This window comes from Myripristis murdjan, chromosome 4 (assembly GCF_902150065.1).
Source record: "Myripristis murdjan chromosome 4, fMyrMur1.1, whole genome shotgun sequence".
Lineage (NCBI taxonomy): Eukaryota > Metazoa > Chordata > Actinopteri > Holocentriformes > Holocentridae > Myripristis > Myripristis murdjan.
In genome coordinates, this window is record NC_043983.1 from 14067078 (window position 1) to 14090330 (window position 23253).

Consider the following 23253-nt stretch of genomic DNA (forward strand, 5'->3'; position numbering starts at 1 on the left):
TCTCCCCCTCCCTCTGTGTGTGTGTGTGTGTGTGTGTGTGAGAGAGAGAGAGAGAGAGAGAGAGAGAGAGAGAGAGAGAATTACAGCTCAATTTACAAAAAAAAAAAAAAAAGAAGTAATCTTTCAAAGTTTGAAGCGCACAATAAAAAACAGCCTTTGTCATTTCAGTGGAATGGAAGAAGAGAAAGGCCAGTAAAACTGGATGAGAACCACATAATAATGATGTCATACCTCTGTTCCACTTTCACTTCAAGTGAAATTGGTAGTCATTTCCAGAAGGAGGTCCTTTTCAACATGTCCTATGATATAAAATTACTTGTGTGTAGGAGGTGAAATTTTTGCACTGACATCCATGCAGTCTTTTGTCACTCACCTAATTGAATGTTCTCTCTGTGTATGACACTGTGTGATGAGGTCACAGCTAAATGAATAGTACATTTTCTGACCTGAATAACAAATCACATTCACAGTAGTGAGAGTCCAATCTAAGCTTTACTTTATGTAGTACAAAACAGATTTTGGAAACAGAGTACAGTTAGGTGATGGCTGATCCACTAGTGGACTGGTAACTTGGCCCAAATAAAATGTACTGTAATCTCATATTTAAATTTTTGTTGCAGCTGTTGCAATATTTGGTTTAGATTCTTGTTTGTTTCATGGTTTTGGTATATTACTTAACATATAAACATGTTTCTGTGGAAATGCAACTATATCAAATATGTTGAGTCATGATTTTGTGGAAGTAAACATATATAATATGGGCCATATTTTAGATAGTCAGGAAATGGCTCAAAAGAAGTTAAAAAAAAAAAGAAAGAAAGAAAAAGAAAAAAAGTGCTATCTAAAATACTCCTTAAATGTTTAAGAAAAGCATCTAGAAAAACAAATCCCCAAAAAACTGGCTCCCTATAGCATCAAAAGTTTTTACCCAGCCCTGTGATGAAGAGCCAAACACCTAGTATTTCCTAGTATTCTTCTTTACAGTTTGAATGTTATACAATTCATCTGGCCTGCAGCTTATGTATGTGAATGTTTATCACTTTTCATTTTGGATCCTGGGAGAGAATAAATGGAATACAGAAAAGTGGGGCAATGAAAAGGAGAGAAAATCTTACGGTGGTTTTCAATACGGGAGTGAGGGAGAGTGAGGGCTGGGGTAAAAAAGGATAAGAGATTAGGGTAAACAAAAAGGCAAAGAATGCTGCAATGAGACAGCCTAGCTGCAGTCATTTTATTAATGACACTGGAGCCCAAACATCCTGCTGTCATCGCTGTCAGAAGTCACCAAAAAGCTTTCTGTGATAGCCAATTTCCTCCCTTCCTACCACACTGCATTCTGTGACCCTCGGCAGCAGCACTAACAACATTTAACCTTTTCCCATATGCATTTTAGCTGCTAACTCTGCCTTGAGGTCTTGCGTGGAGTCAGTTAAAGCAGACAGAACTACAGAATTATCAAGCAGATAGAGTTAATGGAGATGAGGACGTCTGAATTCTGGCATGTTTGACCATTGGTCTGTTAGTGTTGACACTTAATCAGCGGATGCCATAGTGTCCAGGGATGAAAGACACAGTAATTTATCTACAGCAGCGCTATATTTCCATCCTGTATAGCAGTCACTTCCATATCTCCACAGCTCCTACAACCATTCATTTCCCCCACTTAGGAAGTCATCTAAATGCAACAAGGTCATTATGGATGATAGAAGCTGCAGGTAATGGAACAGGCCAGAGAGATCTATGATGACCAACAACAACTATGTAATTCATGTTGTGATTAACAAGTGCTGTTATTTCTTTAGGAACGGTAGAGCGGCAGTAAGATGAAGCATGTCATTGAGAATGTACAGTGATCTCATTACTCAGCGTCCTTACTGATGCACATGAGAAGTCGGCCACGTGCATGTATGGCCTTGTATGTTATCTGTTATTCACAGAGGTCTTCAGTTCATAGTGCCTAATAGAAATGCTATTGAGCCTGCTGAGGGTGGTGTTGGAACAGGTTGTGGCTGGCTGCTTAGCTGAGTGTAAATTGAATCCCTTGGCAACAGCAGTGTTTGAGACATGGTAACCTGTGCACCCAAATCCGTTCCCAAAACCCAATTGTATTCTCTCAAGAAGAACATTGTTTTTAACCAGGCAGTGATGCAGAGAAGAAAGAGGGTAAAACAGAAGTCAGAGCTGGATTTTTAAGGGCTAAACAATTTTCTGCAGAGAGAAATAAAGAATAATAAATCTGGTCAGCTATAGTACATAGTACGTGGTCAGTTGAGTGGCATCTTCTATCATGCTATCTCTTGACCAGCAGCAGTTCCTCTGCTTTGGAAGTAATCTGTCATACTACCGCTGCGTACAGCCAAGTCCCACAACATGCTTATTGATTGTGAATGAAACTAATGAAAAAATGATCAAGAATGAGCCTCTAAGAAATGTGGAAATCTTCCTAGATCCACTGCGGTTTGGTTACAGAGAGGGAAGAGGATGCTGCCATCACTGCACAGTCTCCTTACAAAGCATCCAGAGGACTCAAAAATCCATGCAAAATCAATTTGTTGGTTGCTCTATAGCTTTAAATATGATTTTAACTCATATACTGGCTGAGAAAATGCTGACCCATTTTAGGCAGGATTTCAAAAGTATAGGCTGGATTTTAGATTTTGACTAAGGGAAAGAGTAAATGGTTTATCGCTGTGCTCTTTTACTGGTTGACCTCAGGGATGCATCCGCTCACCTGTTCTCCATGTTTTGCATACAGATGATTGCAGGAGCTGGTATGTGGTAACTCTAAACTTTGATGATGATTCAGTTTTTGCTTTACTTCCAGCCAAGGGGGGGAAAAAAAACTATGAATAACATGAAATATGACTCCCCTCTTTTCCTGCTCCCAATATGACCTGCATTAACAAAATGGCAGTCCAACTTAGTAACTTGTTATAGAAGAAAACTGACTGTAAGTTAAAGTTTTAGGGTGTGCGATTGCCAGAGTAACAAACACAATGATGGGGAATGATGGATTTTGATACCGGGGTCCAGCATTTTGAATATAAATGCAATTGGCCTACAGCACTGCCACCACCAGGTCAACAGGGGCCAAAGCTTCATGTTCAATATCTAAGACCATGCTAGCTCAAATTTGATGAGCCTTTGGGGACTGATGAGCTTTTACACTGATATCCATTATCTACAACTACAATAACAACAATTACACAATAACTACAATTACACCGAGGGCCATGTCATCGTCGGTGTCTACTTGTTATCCATTTGAATGACTCTCGTCTTTGTTTGTATTATTGTTTATTTGCTGATGGTGCTGATGACATGTGGTGACAACTTTCATGTTGCCTGTACAACAAAAGCTGTTAATTTTGATAAATAGGTACATTCTCTCTAATGCCACCAGCAGGCCAAATTGCACACCATCTTTTTAAAAATAATTTTCATGAAATTTTGTGACAACATTCACATTGGCAAGAAAATGAAACCTGGCAATTTTAGAAGAACGCTCTTGTTTCCATGAACCATGGCTAAAATGCTCCTCTTTATCAGGGGTGTCAGACTCACATTAGGTAGTGAGCTGCATTTGCTCAAATGAGACCTCATGAGAGCCAGATTGTTTTTGGTAAAAAATCAGTATGACTCGAGTGAGCACATGGATATTATAGGCTACTTTCTGATTTATTATTTTAAATCAGTCAATTTGCAACCAATCAAGTGATGAGAAATTGTATGTTGGCACCTGAAAATAACACATAATGTAGAATTCCATAAAGTAGAGGATAGAAATGCAATAAATATATAGCATACAGTTTTGCCATTTACCTCCCAGAAGAAAATAACTGCTCTCTCTCCGTCTCTCTTGAAAAATTCTACATTCCATGTTAATATTTTGCTTTTTTGAAAGCAGGTTTCCTAAACTAACATAATGCAGTGGGTCCCCAGTAAAATTTGTGTTTTTTGACAAATTGTTGTGTTAAACTCATGTTTGATGTTATATGGTTATAATTATGGTTATATTCATGCATGTGTTGTACATGTATGTTAAAATTTAACAAATAAAATCCCAAATCTTGCGGGCTGAGAAGTGGGAGCTACAGCAAAATTTGGGGGGGAAAAAAAAAAAAGAAAAGTGTTTATCGTGATGGCCCAGGGATAGAATTTGATTAGTTGTAGAGAGATTTTTACTTGTTTAGACAAATGACCACTGTCCCTGCACAGTATTTAATAAGTCAGGTTTAACGTGGCAGGTCATGCATAAATTTCTCATTTTATAATTTTATAATTTACAAGTTTGATCTCATGATACTGGCATTTTTGTTTATTTGTTTTGGTTTTTTTTTGGTTCGCTACAATGAAATTGTGAACAGGCCCATTCTTTCAGTCTGTCCGTATGTTTGCCATTACATCCCAGAATTTATGTATTTCAAATGCTGCATTCATGGTATTTTAAGAATTGCACTAATTGGCATGAGGGGGGCACGACACTATCTGTCCACATGTCATGCAATAAGAGTTTGAGTAAACACAGGACAGGGTGTATCTTAGCATTGTGTCTCAGCATTTACAGTTTACAGTAATTGGCCCAGCAGCACTAATATTACTAAGTGAGAACAAGGAGACTTATTGATTCCTGCTGGGCCAGACAGAGACTGCATCATTGGTGGAGACATCATATCTCTTGTTGCCTTGTTTCTAAATTGAAATTGACTGCTCAGTTTCTGTGGCTCCCTTTTTGGCTCCTGTGATGTTGTGTGTGTGTGGCAGGCTGAACACTAAGTAGGGAATTTATCTGAATGGCACGCAATAGCCAGGTTTTGGAAGTAAAAATAAATTTCACTAGCATTCACCAGCAAAGCCTAGGAATTATGGTGAATAAGGGAATTATGTATTCACTGCAGGATTATGGAATTAGCTAAAAGTATGTGAGACAATAGTATGCCCTGTGATTTGCAGAAGCCGTACATTCATTTGATTTTAACTTTGTTTTTTAAGATTTGTGTTTTATTCCTGAATTCATGTTCCAGTACTGCAGCACTCGTTCCACCAATCAGGGACATTGCTGTCACCATGGAGATGTTAAGGATGACCTAAGATGAAGAAAATATAACATTACCTTGACTGATCACTAGCAAACACAAGAAAATATTCAACTTTTAGGAACTTTAGAGCTGTCCGACTAGTGGAGTAAGTAGAGCAACATAAGATACAACACTATAGGTATGTGCAATAACATGTCACAAGTCACTACAATCGTTAAAGACAAAATGTAACGTCAGACAAGTGGATGGTAAGAACACACAGATGCAAAACACAGTGCTTTATCAGATGTGTAGTTCATTTATTGTGAATCCATTTCGCCACAAAATTGCATGTGCTGAAATATCCCCTCTTCCTTTAATTACTTCTTGAAACACAGCTGCCAGATCTGTGGCTGCAGAAACACATGTGAGAGAGGAGCACACAGCTAAGAAGCACAAAACATTTCAAACATTTCATTTCAACATTTCAAACATTTCAAACATTTCAAACATTTCCTCCTTGCCTCCTGGAGGAGGCAAGGAGGTCAATCCAAATGGTTGAGGTCAGTCCTCCCAGACCCCCCACACACTATGAATAAGTACCTCAGAGGAACAAAAGTTTGTGTGTGTATGTGTGTGGGCATGCAAGTGCAAGGGCACAGGTGCATGTGTATGAAGGCATGTCATACCCATTGTGTATTTGTCTATGTGTGTGCATGTGCTCAGTTGCACAAAGATATTTAAATTGTTAAGTATCTCAATTGGTAGGTTGATAATGATCAGTAATTTTGCACAGTCATCTTTATTATTTAAGATTAAGGGAAAAAGAAATAATAAAAAGTGTTTGAAAGTGAGGCGTCCACCTTGTCTGGCTTGTAAATCAATTTATCCTCATAGCTGCAGTAAGCGATAAAATTACTGTGGTTATCTAACTCTTGATCATTCTCCCCAGCTATGTGCTATCCATCAACCTTTCAAATAGTTTGTTATCAAACCACAAATAGAGCACAGGGGACGACCAGGAGCAGTTTCATCAAAACTTTGTACTTTAGGCACGATCACAGCGTTAGACAAAATGCTCAGCGAGGCAATCAGAGGATCCTAAACTCTTTTCAATACAACCACCACTCACCACGAATAACTAGAAACAACATAGGAATAAGAAAAGGAAACAAGGGGTGTGTGTGTGTGTGTGTGTGTGTGTGTGTGTGTGTGTCATCTACTTCTTGGTCATTCTACCAAACTATCTGAAACATAAACTTTATTTTGGAAGTCAAAATTAAGTCGAGCTTTAATTTGGAGACATTCTCAGAGATATGATACACATTTGACACTATAACCTGCTTTGTACACCATCCCCTGTTGCCAACCCATTCTTTGGGTCAACAATTTCAAAACCTGTTTGCCTAGGCTGTGAGGGTCCTAGCAGTGAGGTTATGTTATGTGCAGTAATTAAAGATGGGTCTCACCATTTTAATACTGCCATGGTTAAAAAATGGAAAACCTATCCTTTAAGAGCCTTAAGTTGGAAACGTTGGAAAATCTGGGGTGGGGGTGGGGTGGGGTGGGGGGGTGGAATCCTTGTTTTAAATCTGTATTGTCATATGAGTGAGAACAGTTCAAACTCATCCCCATCACCTCTTCGTATTTGTTAACTACCTATGTTTTCTGGAGTTTACTACTGTCTGCTTCCAAACAGGGATAACAAATAACCAAGGTCTCAAACCAAGACCTTTATTACTTTAGTCACACTGCTACAAATGGCTGCAATATTCGGGGCTTATTTTCCAGCCAAACATTGTGTGCCAAAAAACAGCACCAAATAGGGTGACTACAAGATTGTTGTTCATGCTAAATTTAGGAACTCTCACTTTTCCCTTTCCACAATAATGTTATGTTTCCGGGTAATTTGGCCACTCTGGCTATAAAACATGACCTCTGTCAAACCTTACATTAGCTGACAATAGGCAAGTTATCAATAATGAATAAAATTTACTGTTACATATTGAGTGAATTCTGTTATATGATTCCCAAGAGTGACTGATGCAAAAGTTTACACTTAGATTCCCATCACCACAGCCCAGGGGAACATGAGGCCATCTTTGTGAGTAGAAAATCTTTTCACAGCCTCAGGGTGACAATGTATGATTGCATCAATGGAATGTGAACCGTGTCTTCATGATGGGCATTGATAAACCTATATTTATCTACACATTTACACAATCTGCAGTTTGCCTCCTGCAATCTTTCCTCGCCTTGGTCCCAGTGTTACATTTTGCTGCAATGATTTTGTATCACGCATTTATATTCATTGCAATAGTTTGTTCTTCCTGGGAGAACAACATAAATGTTGATAATTCATGTCCTGTCAACTAAATGTGTTGAAATTGCCAGCACCACATATTTACACATCCCTACAATTATGTTTAGCCAAGTGCTGATGTTTTATTTCATTATATTCCACAGTCTTTCTACTCAAATTATATGCATATTCTATTTCCTTTTCAACAGACAGAGGAGACTTGGTGTCCTAAGATGTCCTCTTAGTTCCATTAAAGAATAGTAGTAATGGAGTACATGAAATTACTCCCATTAGATGAAAACCATCCTGTTAGATTCTTGAAATCATGCATGGTGTTTATTTTAGGTTTTATTGGCCATGAACTGCTACAAAGTGTGGAAAATCTGAACTGTTTATTTCGTCATAGCTAAATAGACAGGTGAGCTGTGCAAGCATGTGCATGGATGAACATTCAACACTATTTCCAAAGCTGCAGCTTTCAACATTAAAATCTACAGTACTGTCTGTGCTGCAGCTACATATTTTCAAACAGAGCAAGCTGATAAGATGAAATGTCACATTGGTCACACTGGCCCACAAGTCGTACTTGCACTGCCCACAACATCAGCTGGTACCAAAGACAAGAAGCAAGACTGAGCAGCTGTGGGTCTTCAAAGTAACATGAATGATAGAAGTGTTGACTGAACTGATGGAGGCAGCAGGACAGCAACACACACAGTTGCTCTCAATCTCTCTTTCACACACACACACACACAGACACACACACACACACACACACACACACACACACACACACGCGCACGCACAGAAAAACAAAGGTGCCAGCTGGAACCGGACATAGTTCTTCAGAGTGATGCCATAGCAGAAGCTTTTCTGGTTCCACAAAGAATCTCTCTCAAGAGAATCTCTATAAATGTCCATGTAGAGTTGAATTGAGATCAACTGGACTTACTTGTAGATTCTTGAAGACATTTCACTTCTCATCCAAGAAGCTTCTTCAGTTCTGACAGGCTGCTGACAGGAATTTAACCTGTGTGGGAACGTTATCCAGGTCATTGAAACTACTGGATCATTGGTGCTCCTCCCTGTTTAGCGGTTGTTAGGGTCACAGGAGTGAATTTAACCACAAAAAGGTCCTCTATAAGGAACCTTTTTTGGAGCCATTTGGCTCAGTGGGGAACCTTTTCAAATTCTAATTCATTTAATTATTTTTTCCACTGAGGAACCATCCTCTAAATAAAATGGACCTTCAGTGGTTGATGGTTTGTCATGGAACCACACGGTCAAGGAACCATACAAGAACCGTTTCAGAACAGTTATTTTTCTGTGTGCACACACAGACACACACACACACACACAGACATACACACACACACACACACACAGCAACTGTTACCACTCTGACAGCATAAACCTGAAGAAATGTATATTGATCCTGTGTCAACACATCAAGAGACACACTCTTCTGTTGAATGACACGTGCCTCGTGTATCACATTTCCCAAAAAACTCTCCTTCACTGGCCAGCTGGGTATTAAATCCTAAAATCTGATGATTAAGTGGCTGTTCAATAGAAATTCCTCTCAGTGAATCTATATTTGGAACATTTGGTCTTGCTTATCCATGCTAAACTGTGGATTACAAGGTTTTGCAGGAGATGATGGGTCGACAAGATACCAGCTCTTCTAGGATGCTGGGATTAACCGAGTTGGTGTTCAGATTAATTTCACATGCAAACAGACTTGCCCTTCTTTACACTGAATCTGAGTCCGCTTGAAGGGTATTACTTGCTAGCAGCAGCCCATGCTTTTAATTTGATTTAATTCATAAATAAATTCATTAATTCAGTGAATGTCTCAGAGTCTTTTTTATGATTGGTAGTAGTGCTGGAAAACATTTGTTCAGCCATTGTTAAACTGTAAATGCTCAAGATGACTTTGGTAGCAATCTTATGGTGCCAGCTGATTTTTTCTTTTTTTCTTTTTCTTTTTTTTTTTTTTTTTGAACAAATGTTAAACACATAAGAAAATATCTGTCTGATTAAAGGAGCGAATTGTTTGTCAGCTCCACTGTGATTTTTTTTTTCAGTGGAAAAGAAAGAAATATACAAACCATTTAGAATTTAGAGCTACAGAAGTGCTGCTGACAGCTCCCCAGACAGCCTCAAACAGCTTGTCCTATAACATGTTAAGACTGGACAACCAAGGAGCCATAACCTTAAATATTGCCCTCCGCAGAATTCTGACCTGGGCCCGTATTCAGGAAAAATTTTAAGGCTAAAAGTAGCTCCTAACTCTGTGACAAGTTGAGGGTAGTCAAGAGGACTCCTAAGTCACTAAGACCAACTCAGCCCTCCAGCCCTGTTATGCTGGTGCTGCAATGACCAAGCACGCTGTATACCATCAAGGCAATAGGTGATAAAGATTTGGGTGCAGAGCCTCCTCCTAATAGATGCAATAAAGATTTAAAATAAAAGTTCGCAAGTTAATATAATTTTATGATGTGTATCAAAGTTCAGATACAAATAAGTGGCTCATATGCTACTTGTTGCAGCTGTTTGGCACTTGAACTCTGCAATCTCTGTCCTCGCCTGAGACTGAAATTTGGGGGCGATGAGTGTGAAAGATGCATTGATCTTAAGAAATATCTGTTCCCATGCTTCTTTTTTGCATCTTGATGTCACCCCTGCTCCAAAATTCCCTAAAATTCCCTTTAATGATATTCTTCCTTTCATGCACAAGTTGTGCAAGAGGGAAGAGCTGTTCTGACATCCAGTTTGGTTTTCGCTTTCTTTTTGAAGGCACAGCTTCAAATTTTTTATCAACCATGGTCACTGTGGTATCTAGATAATGCTTGAAAGGCTGCTCATATACATATTGTCTAACTGTTTAACAAGATACGAGATACAGATTGTACAGAGATGCATAAGAGGCTGCTGACAATTAGATGAACATGTGCTTGACTTTTTATATTCTCTTTATATTGTTCTTTGTTTCATTTTTAATCAGAGAAGGCTACATTTTTTATTTTTAGATCTATATTTAAATATGTCAGGGACATCATAATACCTCTTTCTGCAGTATTTCTAAGATAAGGTCACTCACAAAGACCCATTCCCTAGCAACCAATCACTACAGGCAGACTAAGTCAACTTGTTCCTGAAACGTGACATCATTCATTGCAACAGGGTCGACTCCGCCCCTTTATCTTAGATTAAGAGTTTTCTAAGTTTCTTAGTGAAAGTTGGTCTCAGCAGCTTTATGAAGAGCTTTTAAGAGGAAACATTTAAGAGTACTCTTTGTGGTGAGATAAGATGTTTTGTGATTACAGGCCCTGGGTTTTGAATTAAAATATGAATTATGACAAAATGCTGGGACACATACAATACGTTTTCATTAAACCAAAAAATGTGGGTATCATCTCACAAAAAAAAACCAAAAAAAAAAAAACATAACTTGTCTCAATCCAACAATTTTTTCTACTCCCACTGATTGCTTGAGGAAGCAGTGAATCCACACATTCTCCTCAACGGTTCAGGTCAATGAAACAGACTCCAGCTAGATTTGCAGCAGTGGGTGCATGATCTTCTTACTGAAATTAGATTTCCTTCACACGCCTGAAAGCTGGCAGGAGAGATGTCTCAGCTGTGCAATGGAGATGGAGGGAGTGAGAGAGAGCACAAGTCAGACAGTGAGAAAACGAGTGCTATGAGAGACAGATTTACAGACAGGTCGTAGATGTTGTAGTCTTTCAGGCTTGTGTGCGTTACAAGGACCAGAATGCGGCAAATATATGGATATGTCAGAATCCTTTATTTTTCTATTGTTGAAAATGGCAATAAATATTTTACCAGTCAATGGTCAAATAATAATAAAAATTAAATGGGGGGTGTTTTGATTCAGATTAAGAGAAATCAGTCTCTTCTGAGAGTTTGGTGTCATTTCAATCCATAGCCAATTACTCAGCCTGAGTTGCCTGTCATTTCCTCCTGTCAGTCACTGTGTTTGAGCATTTTCAGAGGTGACAGCAAACTGGGAGATACAGCACTAGGCTGGACAGGCAGATCAGGTGCAATGGCGTAAATGGGAAAATTTACAGTTTTGTCCTTGTCTGCTCAGGTAATTAGCACTGTCAAGTTTATGCAAATTAGTCAGTGTGAGTGTGTGTGTGTGTATATATATATATATATATATATATAAATTCTGGCCATCTCCCTTTAACTCCCTTCCGAAACAATTTTATGCTTCTTGAAAAAAGCTTTTGTGACGCTGGCACGTCTATGCAATTTGTCACACAGTGGTTAATCTGTCCCTTTGAAAATTCAGTTGTTTTTCCTAACTGACCATTGCTATTGTGGCATGGCAAGAATAATAATTATAATAATAAGGGGCACACCCGTAGCTCACCAGATAAGAGCGTGCACCACGTGTTAAGGCTGAGTCCTGATCGCAGCGTCCCAGGCCATTTGCTGCATGTCATCCCCCCCTCTCTCCCCTGCCCAACCTGTCTCTCTCCACTGTGGCTGTCAAATGAAATGCCAAAAAACCCTAACCCTAACAAGTATTATTGGTGTTAGTATTAGTATTACAATGGAAAAAGTTCAGCAGGGTCAGGGATGCACATGACGCCATGTATGTATTCACTCAGAAAAACACTGAGCACACATCAGCCCATGTTTTATAGAGAAGCGTGGTGAGTCATCTTGTCTTCGTCACCCATTCACCACCTTGCTGACAGATCTGGCTGTTTAAATTAAAATGAAAAATTAAAACATACGCAAGCATACTGTTACAGCATATGGCATTGATGTCATGGCAGCAAAACATACCTAAAGATATGGAAAAGTTTGAAATGGACTCTAAAAATGAGATTGGAAGCTGTTTTTGTTTTTTTTTTCTTTTTACTAATTTACAGGATTTTTATTGAAGACATTGGGTGTGGGATGAAGCTATTTAGATAAGCAAATGCCATGAACAAAGGTCACATGGAAAATAATTTACTCTGGTAGCAAATTATATGTGCTTTTTTCAACAAGGAAAGGAAAAGTCATATTTGCAAACTGCTATTAAAGTTTTTTGAGGCTGTGTAAGTGATTAAAACCCTCCAGTGAAAATAAGTTCAAGCAGTAATAGCTGTTGGTCATAATAACTGTAAAAAATATTATAAACTTGATCATTTGTAACTGCATAACTATTCAGTTTTTGATGAGTACATCGCTCAATTAAATACAAAATGAGGTTGAGGGAAAATCAGGAAAATCATGAATGACATCTCTCTGAGAATATGGATTTTAATTTTTAAACTGTTAAGAATCTTATCATATGGCACAGGTAGAGATATTGAGGAGGTTATGGCTGTATGCAAACTGATGCAAGTGTTAAGGTTTACCTACAGGACTTCATTCTCCTGTCGTTTCAAGGACAATACTCATTATAAGCTTGCAGCATATGTTGCTACCAGGCAAAGCCACTGCCACGGGGGAGTATTATCCTTTTCTCCCCCCTCTCTCACTCTCTGTTTCATCCATGATATCCTTTGAGGGTGGATATTAAAACCCCCCGCTATGAGTTAAAACCTCTCACCAAACAGTGATACATATTCTAAGATATTATTGCTTGCCTGGAAATTGTAATTGTTGGTGGTGTGTGTTCAAGTTATTTTTGTCATCATGAGACAGCATCTAAGCCTGCCTCTGTAGAGGACAACATAGTAACTGTCTATTTCAGTTTAGATATGCAACATTGTAACATGACTATCAGGATAATAACAGCTGAGTATTAACTGCGTTATGTGGCACTCAAAGAAGTCATGCCGTTGTGAAGGTCTACGAGTGACGCTGAGGCGCCATCTACTGGAGAAACATGAGACAACATGACGTGGCCCACCGAGGCAAGACGAGCTGCAGACCCGCTGAGCGGCTCTGAGGCTGGGCAGGCCTCCATGGCGCGTTTTTTTTTTTTTTCATAGGTAGGCGAAGGAGTTTTCAACCTTTGAGTAGTCATTTTGGCTTATTGGTTAGGGTAAGGGTTAGGACTAGGGTTAAGGTTATTGTTAGGCATAAGTTGGTTATGGATAACACTAGGAACAGGCCTTCGAGAATGATTGTGAGTCAATTAGGCCTTCCGTCGCCATGCTAGGAAAAAACTACCGCTCCCTGGCGAGGCGAGACGTTATCTAGATAATAGTTTAACTCAAAGGCTGTATATACTCTCACTGTGTATATATATATCCTGCTTTCTTACAGTGTATAGATGAACTCTTGAATCATTTAATTTAAAAGTAACGGTGCTCAAAAACATTTCCTCTATTCTTGTATCTATTCTTTCTATTATGCATTGAGCTGATCACTTTGATTAAATATAAAACGTGAATCAGTGTATAGAAACTTCTTGATCAGCAACGTTTTAAATGCTTTTTTCTTATTTGTAGTTTGAGATGCAATATTTGTATTTTTATAGACTGGGTAAGGGTTAGTTAGGGAAAACTGTTCCCATCACAATAATCTCTCAGTCAAGTTCCTAAGTGCGTCATGTACACAAAATGTCCGTAGGTTTTGTGCATTTGTCATGTGACCACTGTTTATGCGGTTGAGCTTTTATTGTTTCATAAAAAACACATCTCAAGAATCTCACATGGAAGTTTATGTAGCTGTACCTTATGTACCTCATCCTCCTCACAATCTCTCACATCTCTCTGAGAGATCTCTATCTCTCTCTATGTGTGTGTGTGTGTGTGTGTGTGTGTGTGTGTGTGTGACAGAGAGAGAGAGTATTAATGCATTTTCATAAACCAAAAAACAGATATTCATGACTGACTTGGCTGGTTTATAGCACTAACAAACGACAGCGGTAATATTATGAACAGTATCTTATGATCTCTGCTGTTCAGTCTAACACAGTGAGCGTGACAGCAGTGCGTGAGGACGCACGGGCCTGACGTCTGCAGTATAAATTCATGTTTGTTGACGTCAGCGGCCTCTTCCCTGCCTATGCCCTCGTGAGGTGGGCAGTGTAAAAAAATTTGTCTCTCTTTCCACTAAGCGAATCCCAAACCATCCGTCAAAATGGTGAGTTGAAATTGTATTTTTCTGCGCTTTATGAATGTGCAGTGTACCAAAGCTGTTGGCTATATGAACATTTACGGGTACTATTTGTCTCTTTTGTGGCGCTACGGCTCCCGACTGTCACCGGCATGAAGTCCGCCTCGAACAAGATGGCAACCATTTTATGTTTTGCTGTACCGGGTTTTAACAAAAAACACCCAGGATTTCACAAGCACTGGCCTGGGGGACGATGTTGTCATTAGCTTGAGCGTAGCAGTTTTCTTTATCTCCTAATCGCACACTACTTCTAGAAATTAAACGACATCAGCTAGAGAGCCTGTTAGCTTCGCTAGTTGACAGGTAGAGGCTGTTCTGGTACCGGCTTTCTCCTCGACCTGTTGTATAATCGCAGCGTTACGCCAACACTAAAACACGGCTGTAAATGTGAAAACGAGTCAGCTCTTGTGTTTTTTTTTACTCCGTGGTGGGGCGTCTAAGTCACGCTGTGGTCAAAATTTATTCTCCGTTATCGGGAGAAACGGGATGGATGGGTACCGGCATTTCGTGTGCAATGACACGACTGACTAGTTGATGTTAGCATTTAGCATTTAGTGCTAGCTCAAATCTGTACACGTGGCCTATTCATGTCGATTTGCCTAGGAGGGTGTTGCTGGATTGAATTTATTTGTTTGTCTTGCCCTGATTTACTCCCGTCTTCGGCACTTGTCATCTGGAAATTAGTAGTTGGTGTGCCTGTTGTGTTATTGACCAACACTAAGCGGATAACGTTAGCTATTTCGCCGTGCAGGTGGATTTTGATCAGCGCAGTTTGTGGTGTCGCTAGTTAGCTGCTTGTGCTAGCAGGGTGATGGCGGATGCCCAACGCCCTGATTAGAGGCCTGCAAGCAAGTTGCCTGTGACTGAGGATATCGCTGGTTAATTAGGTGTCCTAACAACAACGCTTGGACAGTAATGGGATGAATTCCGAGTTTGTTGTGTCCAATGCTGTTGCTGTGTATTTGCAGTTCGTGTTGGTGGATGTCAGGTTTTGCTGGCTAAGCATACTGAAATGTCAGCTGTTGGCAGAGCCGGCGCCAATGCGGTTTCGTCATGTCAGCTGCCTATGTCCATATGCATAGAGGCTAGTCTGTTACTGTTTGATCGCCATCAACCACGAATCAGCGCTTTTCCCCTGTGGTTTAGCCACGGCCATTGTTACAGTAGAATAATGGCCCGTGAACCTGATGCCCCATCCATGCGTTGGCCAGAATGACATGGCATCTTTCAAAATGGTCATCATCATTGTGTCTTAGTGAAAGTGCCTTGAAGTCATACTGACATCCTGTTAAGGCTGGGCAATATGGGTAATAACAATATATCTGACTAAATATACCACCTGCTTTATTGTGATAATTTTGATCTCATGATTCTTACTCTTATCAACAGAAATGTAAATGATGACCATGTAGAGACCAACAATAGCTAGAATCAGCCCTTTTACTGTGATGCAGCTTCAAGTTAGAAAAATATAATATTCCATATTGAGATGTGATAGTTAAACCCCAAAACCTGGTTGATATTTAGTCCCATATCATGCCATCGATATATTGGTGTTGAAACTTAAGTGTACTAATTTGTGCTTATTTACTCAGGTGAACTTTACCGTAGACCAGATCCGTGCCATCATGGACAAGAAGGCCAACATTCGTAACATGTCCGTGATTGCGCACGTGGACCATGGAAAGTCAACCCTGACAGACTCGCTGGTGTCGAAGGCCGGTATCATCGCCTCAGCTCGTGCTGGAGAGACCCGTTTCACAGACACACGCAAAGATGAACAGGAACGATGCATTACCATCAAGTCTACGTGAGTATCCCTTGTTTAATCTTTCCCACAGTGTTTACCATCATTCCAACTCTTAAGTCTCAACCTCTTTTGAGCTGCAAGCTTGGTCAGGGTGTGTCTACAGCTCTGACTGCTAAACTTGTATATTTGCTCCATTCCACATTTGTTAGCACCAGCAACTAGATATTTAGAATTGACTTGGCACGGTGTCAGCTGGCACTCACCTAATGCAGCATCTACTGTCAATTTACCAAAAATTTTTCCGCATTTGCCCAGTTTGACTGGACAATTTTGCTGCAACAATTGGAGGTTTAAGCATTTTGTATAGGGCATGTCAGCAGTAGTTTCAGAGGAAGGGGAGTGTTGCATTCACTTGTGAATGGGAAATTAAATCAACAACTCTCCAGTCACAAGCCCAACTATATCAGGTTGAGGCTGCTACTGTACTTCATTTAAGGCGGTGCACATCCTGAAGTTGTCTGATTATAGGCCTTTCTTCCCCTCTCTTCAGCGCCATCTCTATGTACTATGAACTGAGTGAGAATGACTTGGCCTTCATCAAGCAGTCCAAAGATGGCTCTGGCTTCCTTATCAACCTGATCGACTCTCCAGGCCACGTCGACTTCTCCTCTGAAGTAACAGCTGCCCTCCGTGTCACTGATGGAGCCCTGGTTGTGGTGGACTGTGTGTCTGGTAAGAACAACAAAAATCTCTTGGAATGAATTATTTACAGCGTTTCCAGTGGCCTGGAAAATTTGAATTTGTGGATTTGAGAAATAAAATTAGACCATAAAAATTAAAAAAAAAATGGTGTTAGGTTGAGATTTTAATGTATGCAGACTGATAACAGAGACAAAATTATCTTGAAAGTGTATTGTGCCTGATGCACCTGTTTTCAAAAAAAAAAAGTTGTCGCATTCCCCCTGTCTTATCCTGGCAAAGGTTGCAATTTGGAATCATTTGCTGACCTCAAACAACTGCCTTGCTGGAGACCAGTTCCTCAGCAGGAAGAGTGTTTTGTGGCACAAAAAGGAAACACCTATGAATTGCTTACAGACTTTTTTTTTTTTTTGATGATCAGAAGTACTTGGGAGATTGATCAATGCGGCCCTGTCACTGCAGTTACGCTTATCAGTGCAACTTCAGTTTGACAGTTTGTCGTTCAAATTACTGACTTGACGGAGAGCGCTTTCCTTTGATTAAAATCTCTCTCCTTGTGTATCCATACCAGGTGTTTGTGTGCAGACTGAGACAGTGCTGCGTCAAGCCATTGGTGAGCGCATCAAGCCTGTGCTGATGATGAACAAGATGGACCGTGCCTTGCTGGAGTTGCAGCTTGACCCTGAGGAGCTCTACCAGACATTCCAGCGTATTGTTGAGAACGTCAACGTCATCATTTCCACTTACGGAGAGGATGAGAATGGTCCCATGGGCAACATCATGGTGAGTAACAGTATGAACCTTTCTCTCAACTATTGGAATAGGGAATTTAAACTTCTAATAATCTGGTGTGAATATTAAAACCAGTCCTTTAAAGAAGTAAGCAAAATGTGCAGGAAAAATAGATTTTTATGTCATTAAATATAAAATTAAAAGTCTAAGCTTTAAAGAACTTCTTTCTCTTGTAGATCGATCCAGTCATCGGCACTGTCGGCTTTGGTTCTGGACTCCACGGCTGGGCTTTCACCCTCAAGCAGTTTGCTGAGATGTATGCAGCCAAGTTTGCTGCCAAGGGAAACACCCAGATGACACCAGCTGAGCGCTGCAAGAAGGTGGAAGACATGATGAAGAAGCTGTGGGGTGATAAGTGAGTCTGAACTTAAGTATAGCTACCTCAGGACTCCTTTCAAATCATTCACCAACGATTTGAGTTTTTGAAGAGTCTTTCTCCCATGTAATAATGGTTGTATTTGATATTTCTTCAAAGGTATTTTGACCCAGACGCCGGCAAGTTCAGCAAGTCTGCTACTGGCCCTGATGGCAAGAAACTGCCCCGTACCTTCTGCCAGCTCATCCTGGACCCCATCTTCAAGGTGACTGGACTTAAGATTTGTGGACATATCTGCCAATGAAGTTGAGGCTTGGTGCAGTTACGATACAGGAGGGATTGACCCCATTCAGCAGCCTGACAGTTAAAATTTTAATTGGTCTACTTAAACCCCTAGCAATTGTAGCTAGACAGTGTGCCTGCACGTGATGACTGAAACATTCTTCACTTTGACCTGATTGTCCAGTGATGACAACCTTTTGTCTGAGCATGGCAAAAACATTACTTTGTTCTCAGCCTTCTTCCTCACCCATGGTATTGTCATGCTGTTATTCAGCTTCTCCGATATGTACTCTTTCTCATTCTTTTCCTCTGTGTCTTAGGTGTTTGATGCCATCATGAACTTCAAGAAGGACGAGACAGCCAAACTGATTGAGAAGCTGGACATTAAGCTCGATACTGAAGATAAGGAAAAGGAGGGCAAACCTCTGCTGAAGGCTGTGATGCGCCGCTGGCTCCCTGCCGGAGAGGCCCTACTCCAAATGATCACCATTCACCTGCCTTCCCCTGTCACTGCCCAGAAGTACCGTTGTGAGCTTCTCTATGAAGGACCTGGCGATGATGAGGCTGCCATGGGTATGAAGCTGATTTACTTTTTGTTAGGTTAATCAGCCATGCAAGGTGAAATAAATGCAGAATATCCTGTTGGAAATTTTCCCTTCCAGAATTACCTCCCTGCAAAGGCTGTACTAGATATGTCCTGCTTATGTTCAGTTTCTCAGTTTAGCTGGGCTTATGGTCATATTCTCAGTCTCCTCTGTCTTTACCCAGGTATCAAGAACTGTGACCCCAAGGCCCCCTTGATGATGTACATCTCAAAGATGGTGCCCACCAGTGACAAGGGCCGTTTCTATGCCTTTGGCCGTGTGTTCTCTGGCTGCGTCTCTACTGGCCTTAAAGTCCGCATTATGGGACCAAACTTCACCCCTGGAAAGAAGGAGGACCTCTATATCAAACCCATCCAGAGGTTGGCTTGAGCATTTTACTCATTATTTCATAATATATTGGAACAATAATTATAAACAATTTTAGCATGTCAGCCAGTTGTGCAGTCACTTTTTAATATTAGGGTGCTAATATTAGCAGTCACTTAACCTTCTCCCCCTTTCTGTCAGGACCATTCTGATGATGGGCCGTTACGTTGAGCCCATTGAGGATGTGCCATGTGGTAACATTGTGGGTCTGGTTGGAGTGGACCAGTTCCTTGTCAAGACTGGGACCATCACCACTTTTGAGCAGGCACACAACATGAGGGTGATGAAGTTCAGTGTGAGCCCTGTGGTGAGAGTGGCTGTGGAGGCCAAGAACCCAGCTGACCTGCCCAAATTGGTGGAGGGCTTGAAACGTCTGTCAAAGTCTGATCCCATGGTACAGTGTATCATTGAGGAGTCTGGAGAGCATATCATCGCTGGAGCTGGAGAGCTGCATCTGGAAATCTGCCTGAAGGATCTGGAGGAGGACCATGCTTGCATTCCTCTGAAGGTAATTACAAACAGGATTTATCTGCTGTGGCCATAATGAAAGTGTTGGAAGTAAATAGAATACATTCATACCGGTCAGTTAAACTTCAAGTGCTGTAAGTTCCTTGAATTAGCTAACTTAAGTCTACAGTCTCTTTGAAATGCTTGATGCGAGTTTACATTTCTATCGTGAGTTTTTTTTTTTAAATTTTAATCATCTCTTCTCCTCTTCAGAAATCTGACCCCGTGGTGTCCTACAGAGAGACGGTCAGCGAGGAGTCAAATGTGATGTGTCTGTCAAAGTCCCCCAACAAGCACAACCGTCTGTTCATGAAGGCCCGTCCCTTCCAAGATGGTCTGGCAGAAGACATTGACAAGGGTGACGTCACCTCTCGTCAGGAGTTGAAGGCCCGTGCACGTTACCTGGCCGACAAGCACGAGTGGGAGGTCACTGAGGCCCGTAAGATCTGGTGCTTCGGACCCGACGGAACTGGTCCCAACCTGTTGGTGGACGTCACCAAGGGAGTGCAGTACCTTAACGAGATCAAGGACAGTGTTGTGGCTGGCTTCCAGTGGGCCTCCAAGGAGGTAAGATTGGTGTTGATGAAAGACATGCATAAGTTGGACAATAGCATAGTAATTGGATGATTACTTATGATGATGACAGATTAAACCTCAGCTTGTCTTAGCTTAGCATTTGTAATTAAATGGATGAATTGTCAGTAATGACTTGTCAGCTGCTCTGCTGACGACAATACATCACACCTAGTTTGGCTAGTTATGAAAATGCATTTCAATTAAATATGCCCCAGGAAATGTTGGCCCTTGAATGCGCTATTGTCTTTAAAGTAGTGAGTCAAAATAATTTTTGTTCTACAAGGTTACTAACTTGCTATCAATGTTTTGCTGTCTACAGGGTGCCCTGTGTGAAGAGAACATGCGTGGCATTCGCTTTGACATCCATGATGTGACCCTGCATACTGATGCTATCCACCGTGGTGGTGGCCAGATCATTCCCACAGCCCGCAGAGCCCTGTATGCCTGCCAGCTCACAGCTCAGCCCAGACTCATGGAGCCTGTCTACCTGGTTGAGATCCAGGTAAATGCTCTTGATGACATCTGCATTTCGCTCCTCAGAGTTTTTTCTGCGAGAAACCTAGTCCTCGGAGTTGAGCTTCATGTTTGTTTATTAATTTGGGAAAGGGGTTGAAAAAGTAAGTTTTAATAAAAGCACTTAGGACTGGGCAGAGCATGGGGTGACACAAATGAATGTGACATTTTATTTTTTAATATACTGGTTTATAACATACAGACCTGTGTGCTTGTGTCAGCTACTTAATCCCCCCAATTTAGCAAGTGGTGTCAGTTTGACTAGTGTGATAGTTTTTATGTAAAGCCATGCCAGTTTCTCAGTTTGCCTGTTACACATTTTCAAGTGTTTTTAACTCATTTGGAATATGAACTTATAGGTTTCATAGGTACCAAATGGATTTGAGGTTTCAGTCAATCTAAGATGTATGGAGCTGCTAATAATGTCTGTGATTTCATGATGATCTCCTGTCTCTCCTGCAGTGTCCTGAGGCAGTGGTGGGAGGAATCTACGGTGTGTTGAACAGGAAGCGTGGTCATGTGTTTGAGGAGTCCCAGGTCATGGGAACACCCATGTTTGTTGTCAAGGCCTACCTGCCTGTCAATGAGTCATTTGGTAAGTCTATCAGTCAACCTGTGATCCATTCATTTATGGCCCCCACCCCAGTACATTTATACCAGTTGGCAGTGCTTTATGCCTCCTCAAAGAACCGTCATCTACCACTTGTGGCAGTGTGGTTCACAGTTGGAAAAGCGCTTCAGTAGCAGTCTGCAATCTAGAATTGCTTGAATGTAGACTTAAATAGTACCAGGTGGTCTTAAGGCAGTCATCTATTTAACGGCTTTGTTTTACTGCAAGTGTTAAGGAGTGGCAAAGGCAGAACTAATACTCAATACTAGGAATTTAATCAGGCACTTGAGGAAAAGCCATTCCCAAGTCCAAGTTGCTACATGTTCAAAAGTCGGCACAAAGCAGAAAACAGGCTGAGGATGAGCTGAAAAAAAAAAAAAACCTTGATGTTAAAAAAAAACTAGTTTATTGTATAAGATGCCAAGCCAGTTAGGAGAAAACAAGCATTCACAATTGTGATGAAGCATTTCAGCCACATTATAGTTGTCCTCAACTTTAAAAATACCCTCTGAGCTACTGTGAGCACTTTGAACCACATTAAATGTGTGGCAGGTTACAGAAACTTGGAAGTTCAGATTAGTGCCCCTATGTCACGGCCTACTTTGACTAGCACGATTGTTACGAGTTTGACTAAGTGGTGTCTGTCGCCTCATGACTTCGGGAAATTAATTGACAGTCAAAATCAGGTGTTTGTGTTGGAGGCTTTTCCTGCTGTGTCACTGTACTACAACTAGCCAGGCTTTGCTATGTAAATATGGTTGTAGGTCACATTTGTGTTAAGCAGGCCGACTGCTGACATAACCATGCAAATGTATTTGTTTTATTCAGATCATGGTAGGTTTTCAAAATTGTATTATGCATTTGGGATTACTGTAACCTTCAGAATGAGCATTTAAGTTATTTTCTGAGTGACTTGTACTTCCATCTCAAAGTTGAAATAGCAGTTTACTGTGGTTTGAGTTTAGGCTTGTCCACAGTAGTAAACTCCTGATGCACCACCCTCCCTCTAGGGGTTGAAACTCTCAGGCATGATGCACTTGCTCAATTATGCCCAATCATTGACGTAGTAGCAGGTTTTTCATCAGGTGTCAATAGTGGAGCATCTGTTGCTACATCACTGACTGCTGCAGTATTCCTAGAGGGCAGGGCAGCAGTTACCCTCCTCCTTATGTGACTTAGTCTTGGCTTAATCATTCAGTGCCTTTTTTTATATAGTCACAAAATGATCTATTTAAAAAAAAAAAAAAAAAAAAAAAAAAAAATTAAGTGACAATGGCTATTCAGGGGAGTGGTGCCCTCAAAGCACTAGGTATAATGCAGTTTTAGGTGTTGTGAACCTTTTTCACCTCCTGATGTTTTTGCATCCATGGTAGTGAAGGAGACCTGGCAGGAAGACTTCTGAAACAATGTTTGTGCTGTCCCTCCCCAGGTTTCACAGCTGACCTGCGTTCCAACACTGGTGGCCAGGCCTTCCCACAGTGTGTGTTCGACCACTGGCAGGTGCTTCCAGGAGACCCATTCGACGCCGCCTCCAAGCCTTCATCAATTGTCGCTGAGACACGCAAACGCAAGGGGCTCAAAGAAGGCATCCCTGCCCTGGACAACTTCCTGGACAAAATGTAAAAGCTTGTCCCCTACTTGCCTCTCCTCATTCCTCTTTCCCATCCAATTTCCTCCACATTGTGGGACAGGACTGTACAGAACACCATGAGCACTAATGTTTGCCAAAAGGATTGACATTATGAATAAACAATTACGAAAATTGTAAACGATAAATAAAGGAAAATAAAAACGTATGGCTCTGGCTTTTGCTTTGTCA

General features: G+C 40.8%; 1 protein-coding gene and 1 non-coding gene across 3 annotated transcripts; both read left to right on the forward strand.

The window, feature by feature from the left end:
* The first annotated feature begins 14233 nt into the window (after positions 1-14233).
* On the forward strand, positions 14234-23230 carry LOC115358047 (elongation factor 2). Of its 2 annotated transcripts, none has more exons than XM_030049831.1 (13): positions 14234-14385; positions 16014-16228; positions 16719-16900; positions 17439-17650; positions 17836-18014; positions 18135-18240; positions 18578-18830; positions 19026-19221; positions 19370-19736; positions 19949-20302; positions 20631-20813; positions 21287-21419; positions 22864-23230. In XM_030049831.1, exons 1-13 carry the CDS (start codon positions 14383-14385, stop codon positions 23055-23057), a joined length of 2577 nt encoding a protein of 858 aa, XP_029905691.1. In that variant the 5' UTR covers positions 14234-14382; the 3' UTR covers positions 23058-23230. The 2 variants fall into 2 exon arrangements, with proteins under 2 accessions (XP_029905691.1, XP_029905690.1); XM_030049830.1 differs by lacking the exon at positions 14234-14385 and adding an exon at positions 15621-15653.
* On the forward strand, positions 18397-18464 carry LOC115358546 (small nucleolar RNA SNORD37). Its single transcript, XR_003928191.1, has one exon. It is a non-coding gene; the product is annotated as a small nucleolar RNA SNORD37 (small nucleolar RNA).
* Positions 23231-23253: the final 23 nt, after the last annotated feature.